At 43.0% G+C, this 16,934-nt stretch overlaps 1 protein-coding gene across 1 annotated transcript in view; it reads left to right on the top strand.

Annotated features, from left to right (window-relative positions):
- The first annotated feature begins 346 nt into the window (after nucleotides 1–346).
- Nucleotides 347–16,934, top strand: part of MTRF1L (mitochondrial translation release factor 1 like) — a 41,625-nt gene continuing 25,037 nt past the window's right edge. Inside the window, exons 1-3 of the mRNA XM_073627835.1 lie at nucleotides 347–822; nucleotides 4,244–4,323; nucleotides 10,748–10,931. Coding sequence (XP_073483936.1) covers nucleotides 453–822; nucleotides 4,244–4,323; nucleotides 10,748–10,931 — 634 coding nt within the window. The 5' untranslated portion in view covers nucleotides 347–452. The remainder of the gene's footprint in view (nucleotides 823–4,243; nucleotides 4,324–10,747; nucleotides 10,932–16,934) is intronic.

Raw genomic sequence — 16,934 nt, 5'->3', positions numbered from 1 at the left:
AAAGTGCATTTTTACACCTTTAACATATATTTACACGTTTCACATTGAAAAAAAGCGCACAATTTAAAATTATATATATATATATATATTTATTTAATTTGTAAATAACTTTTTAATGCTTTGTACCATTGCCGACAGCTGAAGTGTAAACAAAACAGTTGTGGTAGGTATCGGCGAGTACTAAAAAAGGACTGGTACTTGTAAAAAAAAAAAAAATGGTATTGTTGCATCCCTAGTGCACAACCTCCTCTATGCAAAATAAAAAGAAAAAGTTTGGACTCTAGCTCTACTTTTATTGATTGTAACTCCTAAAATAGCCACAAGATGGCGAAATGATCCAACTAAAGCATAGGACTATGGGAAACTAATCAGACCGTGCTTTGCGTGTTGCCAATCCCAAGATGGCGGTAGGTGAATGACGTGCGGGTCACATAAGTGTGTGTGGCCGGGCCATGTTGCTCGGTGTCAGTCGCTGTGTTTTGTGCGGTATTCGCACGGTTCCCCAAAGACTGTGGGGCAGACGCTGTAATGTCCTCCCCGGACTGGTATCCGGAGTGCAGTGGAAGCGGAGTGTGGCAGCTGATAGTCGGCGCCATCCAGGCTTGGAAGAACTGATAAGGAGCGAAGTGTGGAGTGGATACATACAACGATGGGAAGCGGAGACAGCTCACACTGCAGACACAGGAGCCGACCAGCAGAGGGCAGCACCCTGGGAAGGTGGAGGAGGGAAGGTGGGCTGGAGGAATCAGCATATCCTACCTGTGATCAGGGAGCTGAGAGCCAAGGAAAGAGAGCTGAGTGATCTCCAACAGCTCCTGGCAGGTGAGAGTAGACTTCTCCCCTCTCATTACTCTACACACTCCTCATAGTCCTCTCAATTACAGATAAATCCCCCCCCCCCTTTTTTTTTTTTAAATTTCCCCCTTTTGCAGAATGAACCTCAGGCAGCAAAGGGGAAGTAAAACAATTAGCAGTGTTATTCCTACCACTGCTAAATGTGACGGCTCCTGATATGGGCTATTGGTTGTCAGGGAAGAGGTGCACGCAGGCATCCTAACAACCAGTGAAGTCCAAACCGGGAAGGTGCCAAAGTCAACCGATAATCACAGGCGGCAAAGGCATTTTACACCCCGCAGCTCAGCTGTATGTGTGTGTGTGTGTGTGTGTGTGTGTGTGTGTATGTATGTATGTATGTATGTATATGTATATGTATATATATATATATATATATATATATATATATAAAACAAACACGCCCCTTGCATACGCGTGGCTACGGGACTGGGAATGGTCTCCGCCTCCTATGATTGGTTGTCGACTTTGACAGCTTCCTGGCAGGTTCCCGCCTGAGCTCACGCCTACCTGTGACTCATCCCTGCCTGACATTTAGCTGTCAGGGGTTCCCACTGCGATCCATACCAAGCCCTATTTCCTCCACCGCAAAACACCTTGTCCCCATGTTTGTTTACCCCCCCAAAAAAAAAAACAGATCCCATTCTCTTAAAGCATGTTATAAAGCACAGTGCTTGTGCTGTGTCATTTGGACCCCTGTAATATCTGGCTGAACTTGCCTGGCTATACCCTCCCCCCTGTAGGCTGACTCTGATATATCAGGGCTGCTGAGCTCTGACACTGGACTCAGTACGTGCCTCCGTCATACACACCCCATCCCCCCCGCCCAAGCATTTGCTCATGTCATCGCCCTGCTCCTGCTGCTCACCATTAAAAGCCTCCATCGCCTCTGTATTAGAACAAAAAGTTCCCCTTGTCTGCATTATATCATGACTATGCTTATCTGTACTGATAACACACCTTCCTGCGATCATGTGACTTCTCGGCTCTCTCTTTCTCTTCCCCGGCTGACATCAGCTGCAGTGCTCAGCCCCGCCCACTTGAACTGTCAGCTAGGCAGAGGAGAGGAGGCAACTGATCACAGGAAGACGGTGTGTTATCAGTACAGATAAGCATATTTATGATATAACACAGACAAAGGGGAACTTTATTTTATAATACAGAGGGGAGAGGAGCATTTTATAGAAGTGGCTTAACAACCACATTAAAGGAGTTGTAAAGGCAGAAGTATTTTTTTATCTTAATGCGTTCTATGCATTAAGATAAAAAGTCTTCTGTGTGCAGCATCCCCCTTAACACTTATCTGAGGTCCTTTCTGTCCAGTGATGTCCACGAGTGTCTCAGCCATCTGAGATTCCCCTTCCTGATTGGCTGAGACACAGTAGCGGGCACCAATCAAAGTCAATTATATAATCATCGGAGCGTGGGGGTGGAGCCGGGTCAGGGCTCCATGTATGAATAGACACAGGGAGCTGTGACTCTGTTCGGGTGCCCCCATAGCTTGATGTGGGGGCACTCAACAGGAGGGAGGGGCCATGATCACAGAGGAGGATCGGGGCTGCTCTGTGCAAATCCGCTGCAACAGAGCAGGTAAGTATAACATTTTTGTTATAGGAAAAAAAACAAGCCTTTACAATCACTTTGATGAGCCCACGGCTTCTTCCCCTCCAACCCTGACCCAGAGGTGGGTGTGGGGGGCTTTTTCAGATTCTGGAAGCCCCTTTTAACAAGAGAGCTTCCAGATACTGCCCAAGCTTGTTTAGCTATACTTCTACTGTGGATCACAGGAGTGCAGTTCGTTCTGCACTCCTGGGACCTGTTTTCAGCAGACAGCGAGCTGAAGTCCGCTGACGTTACAGAGTTGGTCCAGGCTTGGGAAAAATCACAACACCGGAGTCGGGATCCGCCCGCATGCCTGAACCAGCACCCGGCTCAGCCTCTTAGAGAGCTGCTGAGAGGCTGAGCCGGCCGCTCCTGTCCCCTCCACAGCCCATTGATCCAGTGAGCGAGGAGGGGGCAGAGCAGAGAGCTGGTGACTGACAGTCTACAACTCTCTGCTCGGGGAGTTTTGAGAACTGAGCAATCAAACACCGCAAATCGCTCGGTTCTCAAAACTCCCCGTATTAGAGCCGGCGGGGGACAGATGCAGCATCAGACTGATACTGCATCCACCTAGATAAGTATAAGTCTATAATGACCCCAGCCATCGTTCAACTCGGGTGAAAAGCTCCATCTAGTGGCTGAAAAGAATTACTGTGGGGGACAGTGCCAGTGTGAAGTTGACTTTTGCAGCAAGAGCAGCTTTTTCTATTTTCTCTTAAAGGCTAAGTTCCCTAGTCGCCTGACAAGTAGCGTCCCGTTCTGTGCAATGGAACCGCGTCGCTCCGTCTTAGAAAAAGGTTCTTGCACGGCTTTGGGGGCGACTTGCATTGACTTATGTACAGAAGTCGTTTTGCAAGTCGCCGCTGAGTCGTGTCCTGGGTCACCTGAGGCAGTCGCGCTGTAAGTCGTGCTGCCTCAGTGTGAACCGACCCTTAGAAACACATAGCAGGGAACACAGTTAACCCCTTGATTGCCCGCTAGTGTTAACCCCTTCCCTGCCAGTGATATTTTTACAGTAAGTAGTGCATTTTTATAGCACTGATCGTTGTGTAAATGCCAATGGTCCCAAAAAAATGTCCGATGTGTCCGCCATAATATCTCAGTCCCGATAAAAATCCCCGCCGTTACTAGTTAAAAAAAAAAATTAAAAATAATGAAAATGCTAAATCTTATCCTATCTTGTAGACGCTATAACGTTTGCGCAAAGTAATCCAATATACGCTGGTTGCAATATTTCTTTTTTTTTTTTTTTTTTTTTTTAGAAGAATACAGTACATATTGGCCTAAACTGAGAAAAAAATAGCTTTTTTTAAAAAAAATGGGGATATTTATTATAGCAAAAAGTAAAAATGATTGTTTTTTTTTTTTTTTTTTTTTTTTTTTTACAAAATTGTCGCTTTTTTTTTTTTTTCTGTTTATAGCGCAAAAAATAAAAACCACAGAGGTGATCAAATACCACCAAAAGAAAGCTCTATTTGTGGGGAAAAAAAGGACATACATAAATTGTCAGTTAAAGCGACGCAGTGCCGAATCGCAAAAAATGGCCCAGTCATTCAGCAGCCAAATCTTCTGGGGCTGAAGTGGTTACTGGGCTGTCATATACCAAAATATTTTTTAATCAAGAGTTTTGCTTTAAGGTAAATTGAACTTTGGCTTTAGCACAGTTGCAGCGTTTTCTGGAAAGAATCAGTAGTAGCTCACGTATGTAGGGTTCACAGGGCAGAACCTTTGCAAGATAAAAATGAGTTTTGTCTGTCTTTATTATTTTTGTTCTTTTGCTGCTTTACAGATGAAAATGAAGATTTAAAGGCACTTGCAAACACAGAAGTAGCATCTTGTGTAGAAGAAATAATGAACCTAAAATACCAGGTAATGTACACCTATTATTATTTCCACACGTGTAAAAAAAATAAAAAATAAAAAAAAATAAACGGTTGGCGTTCAAATACTGGTGCTTGGATTCTGGATTAATAAAGGAAACCTTCACTCTGAGGAATTTGTAGGCTGTCTTTGTTATTTATTTTTTTCTTCTGTCACTTATATAAAATAAAATAGTTTGTTTAGGCCAAGCTGGTTCAACAAATGAACTATAACCTTCATTAACAGATGCGCCTGATGTGAGTGCTAAATAAACTTTATGTAGCATCAGCTACACACTGTATACACGCTGTGTTCTGGCAGTAGTATGGGGACATTTGGCCCATTCCTAGAACAAAATTGAGTTGGGCTGAGCGCTGCTCAGCCATTTGGAGGAAGCTTTGTATCTTCTGAATGAGTAGGATTCCTCTGGCTGAGTTGGAGATCACAACTTCATCAACCCACCTCTTTAATTCAGCCTATTGGAGGAAGCCTTGTACTCCAGAAAATACAAAGATTCTTGTGAATGGCTGAATAGAGCACATCCCAACTCAGATTTGTTCTGGGAAAGGGACAGAAGTCCCATCCTGCTGCCAGAACACAGCACTGTATACTGTGTAGCTGATGCTACATACAGTTTATACAGTGTTTACAGTAGGCAGGCACATCTGTTAGTGGAGGTCCAAAGGAACTATTTTAAAGTGAGGGAAAGCAGGTTTTAAAACATTCCGGGTGGTTGGCTTGGACATTGTATGCAACAAGTGAAGTCAGAAATTTTTTTTTTTTTTGTGTACATGCCAGTGCCTAGTGGCGACAGTGTCAGCCTCCCGTGTGGATGTTGTGCTACCTCCACCTGAAGGAGCTCCACCCCATCAGGTGCAGAGCCCACTCTCATGCAAACTGTGCAGGCAATAAAATCTCAAGACACAATTCAGTTTGTGTGTGTGTGTGTAGGTGTTTATATATACACTATATTAGCAAAAGTATTCGGACGCCTGCCTTTACATGCAAATTAACTTTAGGCTCGGGTTCACACTGGAACCGACTGCGGATTGCACAGGAGCGCTGTGTGTCCCTGTTCTCCGTGCTTGAATTCGGCCCTGAAATAGAGCCAAAGATGCATGATGCTGTGCAGTGCTCTCCGCAGCCGCCCCAGAGATATGTGAACTGGCTCCATAGAGAGTCGGTCACATTGTTCTGCTATGCGAATTTCACCGCATCCTATTCCCATAGGTGTGAGCCCAGCCTGAATGGCATCCCAGTTTTAGTCCGTAGGGTTCAATATTGAGTTGGCCCACCCTTTGCAGCTATAGCAGCTTCAACTCTTCTGGGAAAGCTGTCTGCGAGGCTTAAGAGTATGTCTATGGGAATGTTTGACCATTTTCCCAGAAGTGCATTTGTGAGGTCAGGCACTGATGTTGAACGAGAAGGCCTGGCTCACAGTCTCCACTCCTAATTCATCCCAAAGGTGTTCTAGCGGGTGGAGGTCAGGACTCTGTGCAGGCCAGTCAAGTTCCTCCACCCCAAACTCCCTTGTTCATGTCTTTATGGACCTTGCTTTGTGCACTGGTCCAAATCATTTATTGGAGGGGGGATTATGTTGGGCTTGGCCCTTCCAGTAAAGGGAACTCTTAGGGCGTCAGCATAACAAGACATTTTGGACAATTTCATGCTCCCAACTTTGTGGGAACCATTTGGGGATGGCCTCTTCCTGTTCCAACAAGACTATGGACCTTGCTTTGTGCACTGGCGCGCAAAGACACGGATGAGTGAGTTTGGGGTGGAGGAGCTCGAATGGCCTGCACAGAGTCCTGACCTCAACCCAATAGAACACTTTTGGGATGAATTAGAGCGGAGACTGCGAGCCAGGCCTTGTCGTCCACATCGGTGCCTGACCTCACAAATGCGCTTCTGGAAGAATGGTCAAACATTCCCATAGACACACTCCTAAACCTTGTGGACAGCCTTCCCAGAAGAGTTATAGCTGCAAAGGGTGGGCCAACTCAATATTGAGCCCTACGGACTAAGATTGGGTTGCCATTCAAGTTTATGTGCGTGTAAAGACAGGCGCCCTAATACTTTTTGGTAATTTGTGTGTATGTGTGTGTGTATATATATATATATATATATATATATATATATATATATATATATATATATATATATATATATATATATATATATATATATATAAATTTAATGTGTGTTAGTGTTAAGTTCATTTTTTTCCCTCAATAATGTACACACAGCACCCCATATTGACAGAAAAACACAGAATTGTTGACATTTTTGCAGATTTATTAAAAAAGAAAAACTGAAATATCACATGGTCCTAAGTATTCAGACCCTTTGCTCAGTATTTAGTAGAAGCACCCTTTTGATCTAATACAGCCATGAGTCTTTTTGGGAAAGATGCAACAAGTTTTTCACACCTGGATTTGGGGATCCTCTGCCATTCCTCCTTGCAGCTCCTCTCCAGTTCTGTCAGGTTGGATGGTAAACGTTGGTGGACAGCCATTTTTAAGTCTCTCCAGAGATCCAGAGATACTCAATTGGGTTTAGGTCAGGGCTCTGGCTGGATTTCAAGACCAGTCACGGAGTTGTAGTGAAGCCACTCCTTCGTTATTTTAGCTGTGTGCTTAGGGTCATTGTCTTGTTGGAAGGTAAACCTTCGGCCCAGTCTGAGGTCCTGAGCACTCTGGAGAAGGTTTTCGTCCAGGATATCCCTGTACTTGGCCGCATTCATCTTTCTCTTGATTGCAACCAGTCGTCCTTTCCCTGCAGCTGAAAAACACCCCCACAGCATGATGCTGCCACTACCATGCTTCACTGTTGGGACTGTATTGGACAAGTGATGAGCAGTGCCTGGTTTTCTCCACACATACCACTTAGAATTAAGGCCAAAAAGTTCTATCTTGGTTTCATCAGACCAGAGAATCTTATTTCTCACCATCTTGGAGTCCTTCAGGTGTTTTTTTTTTTTTTTTTTTTTTTTTTTTTTTTTAGCAAACTCCATGCGTGCTTTCATGTGTCTTGCACTGAGGAGAGGCTTCCATCGGGCCACTCTGCCATAAAGCCCTGACTGGTGGAGGACTGCAGTGATGGTTGACTTTCTCCCATCTCCCGACCGCATCTCTGGAGCTCAGCCACAGTGATCTTTGGGTTCTTCTTTACCTCTCTCACCAAGGCTCCCTCAATAGCTCAGTTTGGCCAGACGGCCAGCTCTAGGAAGGGTTCTGGTCATCCCAAACGTCTTCCATTTAAGGATTATGGAGGCCACTGTGCTCTTAGGAACCTTAAGTGCAGCAGAAATTTTTTGGTAACCTTGGCCAGATCTGTGCCTTGCCACAATTCTGTCTCTGAGCTCTTAAGGCAGTTCCTTTGACCTCATGATTCTCATTTGCTCTGACATGCACCGTGAGCTGTAAGGTCTTATATAGACAGGTGTGTGGCTTTCCTAATCAAGTCCAATCAGTATAATCAAACACAGCTGGACTCAAATGAAGGCGTAGAACCATCTCAAGGATGATCAGAAGAAATGGACAGCACCTGAGTTAAATATGAGTGTCACAGCAAAGGGTCTGAATACTTAGAACCATGTGATATTTCAGTTTTTCTTTTTTAATAAATCTGCAGAAATGGCAACAATTCTGTGTTTTTCTCTCAACATGGGGTGCTGTGTGTACATTGAGGAAAAAAAATGAACTTAAATGATTTTAGCAAATGGCTGCAATATAACAAAGAGTGAAAAATTTAAGGGGGTCTGAATACTTTCCATCCCCACTGTATATGTGTGTATTATATATGACGACTTGCTGAAGTTCAAAATTGGGAAGAAAGGGGATTTATTTGACTTTGAATGTGCCATGGTTGTTAGTGCCAGACAGGCTGGCCTGAGTATTGCAAAAACTGAAGATCTACTGGGATTTACATGCACAACCATCTCTAGGGTTTACAGAGAATGGTTTGAAAAAGAGAAACTATCCAGTGAGCGGCAGTTATGTGGACGAAAATGCCTTGTTGATGTCATAGGAGAATGGGCAGACTGGTTTGAGATGATAGAAAGGTAACAGTAACTCAAATAACCACTCGTTAGAGCTGCGTGATTATTTATTATTTTTAGATCACGTTTCTCAGCGTAACATCCCTTACATAATACAAAAAAATTGGACTACCTCTACTGTTTGGTTTTTTTTTTTTTTTGTTTTTTTTTTATTAATTCATTAAAGTGCATTTTTTCCCAAAAAATTGCTTAGTCTTTAAGTGGTTAAACTGCCCTCATTTACAGACCGAAGTTAATTCCTTTGATCTAAAAGAACCAAATGATACCGTCTTCTTCTCCTCCTCCCTCCTCCCTCCTCTACTACTCTTTACAACCAAGGTATGCAGAATATCATCTCTGAATGCACAACACATCCAACCTTGAAGAAGATGGGCTACAATAGCAGAAGACCACACCGGGGTGCCCATCCTGTCAGCTAAGAACAGGAAACTGATGTTACAATTTGCACAGGCTCACAAAAGTTTGACTGTGGGACCTGAACCTGGTTCCTTTGGTCCAGAAGGTTTCTCTTTTGTTTGCTATCACTTCCACATGCCACGTGTCAGAGCTTGTGGCCTAGTCTCTTACGTCTCCTTATTGGTTTTACACCCGTGTCCTTCTTTCCCTTCAAAGGTGGTTTCTGCTTTTCACCTGAATGAGGACATTCCTGCCTTCCCTGTGCCCATGCCCTAAGGATATTGTGTTGCACTTTTTGGATGTGGTCCACACAGTTGTGTGTACCTGTCTGCTACAGCTTCTCTTTGGAGGTCAGACTCACTTTTTGATATTGTGGATGGCCCACATAAGAGCCTGACAGCCTCTTCTGCATCTATTTCTCTTTGGATCAGCGGTTGTTTAAGATTATCCACAGAAAATTATCACTGGGATTTACACAGGGAGGTGAGGTATTGGTGCTCAGGCTGAGAGTGTCTTCCTCTCACTGGATCTGTAGTAATAACTGGAATGAGCAGCTGGCAACAAGTCATCCACAGATAAAAAATATTTATTTGCCACAGGATAAGTACAGAGTAGAAAAGTTACGCGCTTTGGCCCCTGGCCTTAGTCATAGCAGGCTTATGCCATTAGGGGTCCAGCTCCTCCCGTCAATGTTTTACCAGGGCGATTAGTGCCTCCTGGGCGTTCCGACATCAGGTGTCTGTGTCTCAAGTTTGCAAGGTGGCTACCTGTTCTCCTGTACATATCTTTACTAAGTTTTACCATGCTGATGTATTGCCATCTTTAAATGTGTGTTTTGGCCTCAAGGTTTTGCAGGCAGATGTTTTAGGTTCTTGTTCCCCTTCTAGGGTGTTCTCCGGTGGTTGCAGGTTTGCTTTCTGGTTTCCCACTCTTCATTGAGGCACTGCTTTGGGACCTCCTTATGGTCAAGAATGTGAAAAGTCTGTGTCTGTGAATTAGGGCTGCATGATTAATCATTAAAAAATCGTGATCTTGATTCAAAGTGTGGAGAGTTCTCTGCTCACTCAGCTGTCAAAAGAAAAAAAACGGCAGCTTGCCAAGTTTTTCACAACATTGTCTGTGCTGGTAGATAACTATAAACATTGTAACTTTTCATAGATCAAAGGAATGAACTTCAGTCTGTAAATGAGGGAAGTTTAACCACTTAAAGACTAAACCTTTTTCTAACTCTTGTTTCTTACAAAGTTAAAATCCAGTATTTTTTGCTAAAAAAAAATTACTTGGAACCCACAAAAATATATATATATATATTTTTTAGATTATTTATTTTAGCAGAGACCCTAGAGAATAAAATGGAGGTCGCAATATTTTATGTCACACGGCCTTTCAAATGAAATTTTTTGGGGAAAAATGCACTTTAATGAATAAGAAAAAAAAAAAACCCAGTAAAGTTAGCTTAATTTTTTCTGAATAATGTGAAAGATGATATAATGCCGAGAGAATCGGCATTAAAGCCTAAGCAAAAAAATCAAGATTCTCATTTTAGCCAGAATCGTGCAGCTCTTTGAACGTAAGAGAAAACAACTGGGTTTGTTACTCACTGTAAAATCCTTTTCTCTGAGTTAATCGATGGACACCGCACCCGCCCCTCAATTTGTGCTGTCCTGTGCTTTGGTGGTGCTATCTTCTTTCTGCCTTGTGTCCTACTCTTGTAGGTAGGTCTGTAAACCCTATGGTCAGGAATATGAAGAGGCTGTGTCCATCATTGAAGTCAGAGAAAGGGATTTTACGGTGAGTAACAAAATCCTGTTTATACCGCCTATTACAAACGGCATCATTAATAAAGGCAGAAGCAACATTTTAAAGGTTTTCTTTCTTAAGCTTTGTGAAACCTTTCTATGTACTTATATTCTCATTACATTCTATGACACTACTAGAAGCTGAAAGATGAAAACTTTTTTTTCTTTTTCTTTTTAGATAGCTTGGCTTTTAATTCCAAGAGATGAAGTGGACGACTGTAATCTTATTCTGGAGCTTACAGCTGGTGTTGGAGGACAGGAGGCAATGCTTTTTACTGCTGAAATATTTGACATGTATCAGCATTATGCTATTTATAAAAATTGGAGCTTTGACATATTGGAATACTCCCACAGTGATCTGGGTACATTATGCAATATACTAAAATATTTTTTTTCCTGCACAGTTGATAATGAAATCTGAACATACAACTCAGTCCAATAGAGACTATCATACCTTTTTGTTTTTTTTTTTTTAATGTTTTTATACATGTGTAGATACAAAAATTAGTTCCTGAAGAGCCATGATAAGAAAGGCTGTAGCAACAGCTCAGCTTAGCAATATAGTCTATTTTTTAATGTAAACCTTTTGTTAACCACTTGCCTACCGGGCACTTACACCCCTTTCCTGCCCAAGCCATTTTGCAGCTTTCAGCGCTGTCGCACTTAGAATGACAAATGCGCGGTCATGCTACTCTGTACCAAAACACATTTTTTATCATTTTCTTCACACAAATAGAGCTTTCTTTTGGTGGTATTTAATCACTGCTGGGTTTTTTTTATTTTTTACAAAAAAGAAACCACAAATTTTGAAAAAAAAATGTTTTTTACTTTTTTTCTGTCAGTAAATTTTGTAACTAAGTAATTTTTCGCCTTCACTGATGTGCGCTGATGAGGCAGCACTGATAGGCTGAATTTGTGGACATTGATGAGGTGGCACTTATGGGCACTGATGTGGAGGCACTAATATGCCGCACTGATAGGCGGCACTGATAGGCAGCACTGGTGGGCACTGATAGGCGGCACAGATAGGCGTTATTGATGGGCGACATTGATGGGCAGCACAGATAGGCACAGATAGTACTGATTACCAGTACTGACTGGCATCGCTAATGGGCACTGATTGGTGGCACTTGTGGGCACTGATTGCTGCTACTGATAGACACTGATAGCTGGCATTGGTGGGCACTGATTTGTGACACTATTTTACATTATTGTAATCGAGGCACTGATGATCAGTGCCCTGATTACATTCCTAGCTGTCTCCTGTGAGGAGATGCCGCTGATCAGCTCACCTCTCCTCACACTCTGTCAGTGTGAGGCAAGTAGCGCCGATTACTGGCATTTCCTTGTTTACTTTTGACGCGGCTCTATCCAGAGATCGGGGTCGCGCCGTGTCCTAGCAACACGGCTAAGGCCGCGTTCGCCATGCTGCCAGGCGCGCGAGAGCGGCCGTTCTTGCATGCTGCCATATGACGTTGTCCCAGAATGAGAGCCGCACCACCCCGCCGTCATTTGACGGTAGGCGGGCGGCAAGCAGTTAAATAATAATTCCAGGCATGGCTATATTATACATTGGCCTAGCCAATGTAACTTTATAATACCATACCGGACTAGTGACTTAACTTGGCATCAAAGTAGACACTGCTACTTCAGTGATCCCCACTTATTGAGCACTGGAGGTTGGCTGCTCAGCATGGGCGCCTTTCAAGCAATATTTCTCATATTCTGAATGAACCTAATACGTACTCTGAATGGACGAGGTGGGGCAGTGATGTCTGGCCGATTCTCCTGGAAGCTGGAAATTACTGGAGTAGACTTTGCTACTCCAGTGATCTCCACAGTGGATATATGCCCTATGCTCCAAGCATTTCCTTTTAATGCTTGTATGGATGAATGTTGGCAAAACCACGTAGAATAGTATATTTATTTTTCTGCCTTTTGTAAAGAAAATCTGTCTTGAAAGAAACATAGAGATTGCCATTGTTTCTAATTTGACTTTATACCTTCTTTCAGAAGGAAACTAGGAACAGGTATCACTACAGAAGCAAAGTCTGACTGCTGTGATCCTATTTATTTCCACTCCTAAAGGTGGCCATAGATGGATCGAAATTCAGATGGTTCAGCAGGATCCAGCTGATTTCTGATCCATGTGTGGCCACTGGCATTCATCAAAAGTCGATCTGTTGAACAAACCTGTTTGAAGAAAGCTGACTGCAGTGCTGATCTGTGTATTGTGACAGCAGAGGAGTCCCCCTGCTGTCAGAATACAATAGCGCAATGGAGAAGACTCTTCTTGAATGTGTGGATGGGGGAATCCGGTCAATCTTTTTAACTCATCCTGCTGGCTTAACAAAAAACAACTGAGCCATGTATGGCCAGCTTAATGTGGTTGTAAAGGCAGAAGTGTTTTTTTTTTTTTATCATAATACATTCTATGCATTCGGCTCGGTTCACACTGGTGTGATGCAGGAAACCCTGCAAATCCAGTGAGGGTTTCTGCATTGTACCTAAATAGCCGCCAGTTCACACTGCCCTCTGTGAACCACTGCGGGTGTCGATACGAAGTTAATGACACCCCCAGATCAGATCGTAGTGTGAACTGTGAATTTGGACAGGAATTGGATCGCATGGGTGTTCACACCCATGCGATCCGATCCTGGTGTTGACAAAAAAAAGAGTCCTGCACGATTTTGGTCCGAATGCTATGCAAATTCAGCCATACGATCTGTATGGCTGAGTTTGCATCGCACAGACATTGCATGTGATCCGCACAGCAGTGCACCAGTGTGAACCGAGCTTTAAGATAAAAAACCTTCTGTGTGTAGAAAATAAATTTAGACTTTACAATCACTTTAACACATAGATAAACAGAGTTAACATAAGAATGCGAACAGATAAATGGAGCAGTGGACACACACCAGATTCAGCATTTACTCTTCCTTTATTTTTAAAAAGCACATCATCATTCTTCCCCAATTTCTTCGGCTCTGCCTTTTTTGAGCCTACGTTGAAGTCAGTATTGGGAATAAAAAAATATATGTATAAATATTTTTGGGCAACTGATACTCGACTTCCTCAATGCGAAGTGTGCTCTGAGCATGATATAGTTGCAGGAGTATGCACAGGCACAAGGGGGACCGGTCATATTTGTCACGGAACGTCCCACACTCCGCTTGAGTGCTTCCGTCATATACCACTTCCTTCCAGTCTGTATACAGATATCCCAACCTCTCTGAGCACAAACAAGGCGACACTTGCTTGTTGCTACCAAGAACTCCCTTTATTCAGAACCAGAATACAGTCTTATATACACAGGAGAAGATTACTCTAACAAAACAAATGTAACCTAATTAACATGAGCTAATTATGAAAAAAGGAAGACACACATAAAAGAGATAAGAAAGGCTGCGCACCCCGGAAATTGGATTAAAGAAAAATAATTTTCCCCATGGGGCTTTAAAACAGCAATGCACATAATGAAAGGAAGTTCTTAATAGATGTATAAAAAGTTTTATCCAATATCATGGTTTGAAGTACAGTATAGAGAATCATCTGGTACAGTAACACACATCTTATTCCCCAGTGCAGTAACAAACTGCACTGGGGAATAAGATGTGTGTTACTGTACCAGATGATTCTCTATACTGTACTTCAAACCATGATATTGGATAAAACTTTTTATACATCTATTAAGAACTTCCTTTCATTATGTGCATTGCTGTTTTAAAGCCCCATGGGGAAAATTATTTTTCTTTAATCCAATTTCCGGGGTGCGCAGCCTTTCTTATCTCTTTTATGTGTGTCTTCCTTTTTTCATATTTCAATTTTGGGTGGTTAAACACCCCTCCCCACCTTGACACATTAGAGATAAGACATGGGCTGTGTGTTTCCTTCTCTTCACGTATCCTGCACATTGTTAATCAATTGTTCCCACTCGGTCAACTTTTAACAATCCCATGCATGAGGGGGAATCTAACTTAGACGCCCACACTGCATGATATTCAATTGCCTTATATGGCAATTGCTGACAAACTTTATTTATATTCTACCTATTTTCATACTGACATTCGATGCAGGAACGTGGGGACCTGGAACCAACACACAGCCCATGAAAAAATTTTAAAAAATTTAAAAAATGTTAAAAATGCAAAATAAACAAAAAACATACCAGACCATCAACATTTGCTGTGTGCTATGTTGGTGATCCCATGAAGTCAGTCATTCATGTCCTACTGACACCATCCCCAGTATTTTTGTTTTTGTTTTGAGGGCCATTTTTTGGACTGGCGGGTGTTGGTGGTGCCTCCTCTCCCTTCTTGGGGTGAGTCTGACCCCTCGCGGCTTCCCGGCAGGAAAAGGGGGGGGGGGGCATGCAAATTCCTTTGCGTGCCCCCTTTTTTGCTCACCGCTGCAGTTAAGGTGAGCTCTATCCTGCCGGCGGCGTCCCGTGTTCATCTCCGGACGTTTGACGGAGTGCGACAAAAAACGCACAACGTCATGACGTCACGCGCATTGCGGCGGAGATGACGACAGTGGTCGGGGCCTGTAGGCCTTCCGGGATGCCGAGGGAGCCACACAGGGGCCGCTCCATCAGCGGTTCCAGCGCCAATCCCTCCGGGTTTTTTTTTTTTTTTTTTTCTTGGGGGCGGTGTGGGTGGGGGGTTTGCACCTGCACATGATTATCCCATTTGCCTGAATTTGGATATAAAGGGAGACTGGAGGCCTGATAATTAGATCATGATCTCCTACAGGCCAGGATGAATGCTACTGCTGCCAGGTTCTTTCTACACTAGAGCCCTTATTTTTGCATGATCTCCACCAAGCTTATCACATTGAACCTATCAACAAGTCCAACATTACCTTCAGCCTACACGATTTATACAACTGATAAGGTAAACTTTTTGTTATTTCACCTTCATTCCACACAGCACTCTCCACCATCCTACATACACACTTTCACATTTTGATTGGCTTTTCACTTTTTTAGTTCACTTTTCATTTTTGTTTTCACACAGTAGGCACCAAGCAAGCACCATGTCATGTTACCACACCATGCACCACCTCATTCACACCATTCTCCACCACACAATGCACTCCTCTCCATTTAGGCCATCGTTGTTGCTGTGTTTATTTTTTTATTTTTTTTTTTTTTTCACACACACATCTTTTTCCCTCTCTTTCACCCATTTTATCCTTCTTATTTACCTATCCATTACAACAGTATAATAGACCTACCATACCACTGCATTGTTGGATCACACGATCATTAAATCTTATTGATTACATTCATGGAATGGAATTAACATTTCAATATATTTACATAGTAAAAATCCTATCCAACGCCAGTCTCCACATAGACAAATTGGAAACACTCAGTACATTACCAAGTTAATTATCAAACTTCCTCTAACTAATACATGGCTATTCTTGGGTTTCTGTTGCAGGTGTGGGCTCCTCCCCCTCATCTCCCCTCCCCCCCCCCTCCCGGGGGGCACGCTAAGTGTGGCTCCTTGTAAGCCCCTTGAGGCTGGCTCTCCTGGGAGAGTGAGGGTGGCCCCCCGAGCCCTCCGGTGTTTCCATTGGCCCTCAGCACATATCCTGGACTAGAGAACACCCATTCCACCATTTAGCGGTAAAGACTCATTATCTTGGTTTAATCCAAGTGATGCACAATAATATATATATCTATTTGAATTGAATTTATGTAATTCTTTTTTAGATCCAACTGTCCCCCTGAAGAGACCATATACAGGTCGAAACGCGTCGGGGCTTGCTATTTATGTAACATTATGTAACCTAATTATGTATATGTGTTTGTTACTGCACTGGGGAATAAGATGTGTGTTACTGTACCAGATGATTCTCTATACTGTACTTCAAACCATGATATTGGATAAAACTTTTTATACATCTATTAAGAACTTCCTTTCATTATGTGCATTGCTGTTTTAAAGCCCCATGGGGAAAATTATTTTTCTTAACACGAGCTAATTATCTAATCCTTTATACAGCCTAGGTGACTGAGACATGACCTTTCGCCCAGACTTGTGGTCCCCGAGCTTCACACAGTTAATTAACACAATAGCAGTCGTCCCGTCTCCTACATTGTATAGAGGACAATGTCATTAGCTCATTCAATTAACATAAACACAGGTTGATGACACCAGCATCTCCTCACAGGATGTGTCCCAACAGAATGAATCCATTGAAAATCCAGGGCCCATAATCAAAAGGCAACGGGCTTGCATACAGTCCTCTCCAACAGCCTCAGTCCCGGCTAGGTCTGTGACTTTTCTCCCCTTTCGGCAGGAGACTAACACAGGAGGAGACTCCAGACGGGTTGACTCCGAAGTTAGTCCATAGTT

Source organism: Aquarana catesbeiana, linkage group LG04 (assembly GCF_042186555.1).
Source record: "Aquarana catesbeiana isolate 2022-GZ linkage group LG04, ASM4218655v1, whole genome shotgun sequence".
Classification (NCBI taxonomy): Eukaryota; Metazoa; Chordata; class Amphibia; order Anura; family Ranidae; genus Aquarana; species Aquarana catesbeiana.
Note: the sequence above shows the minus strand (reverse complement) of the source record. Positions and strands in the feature narration are given on the sequence as shown.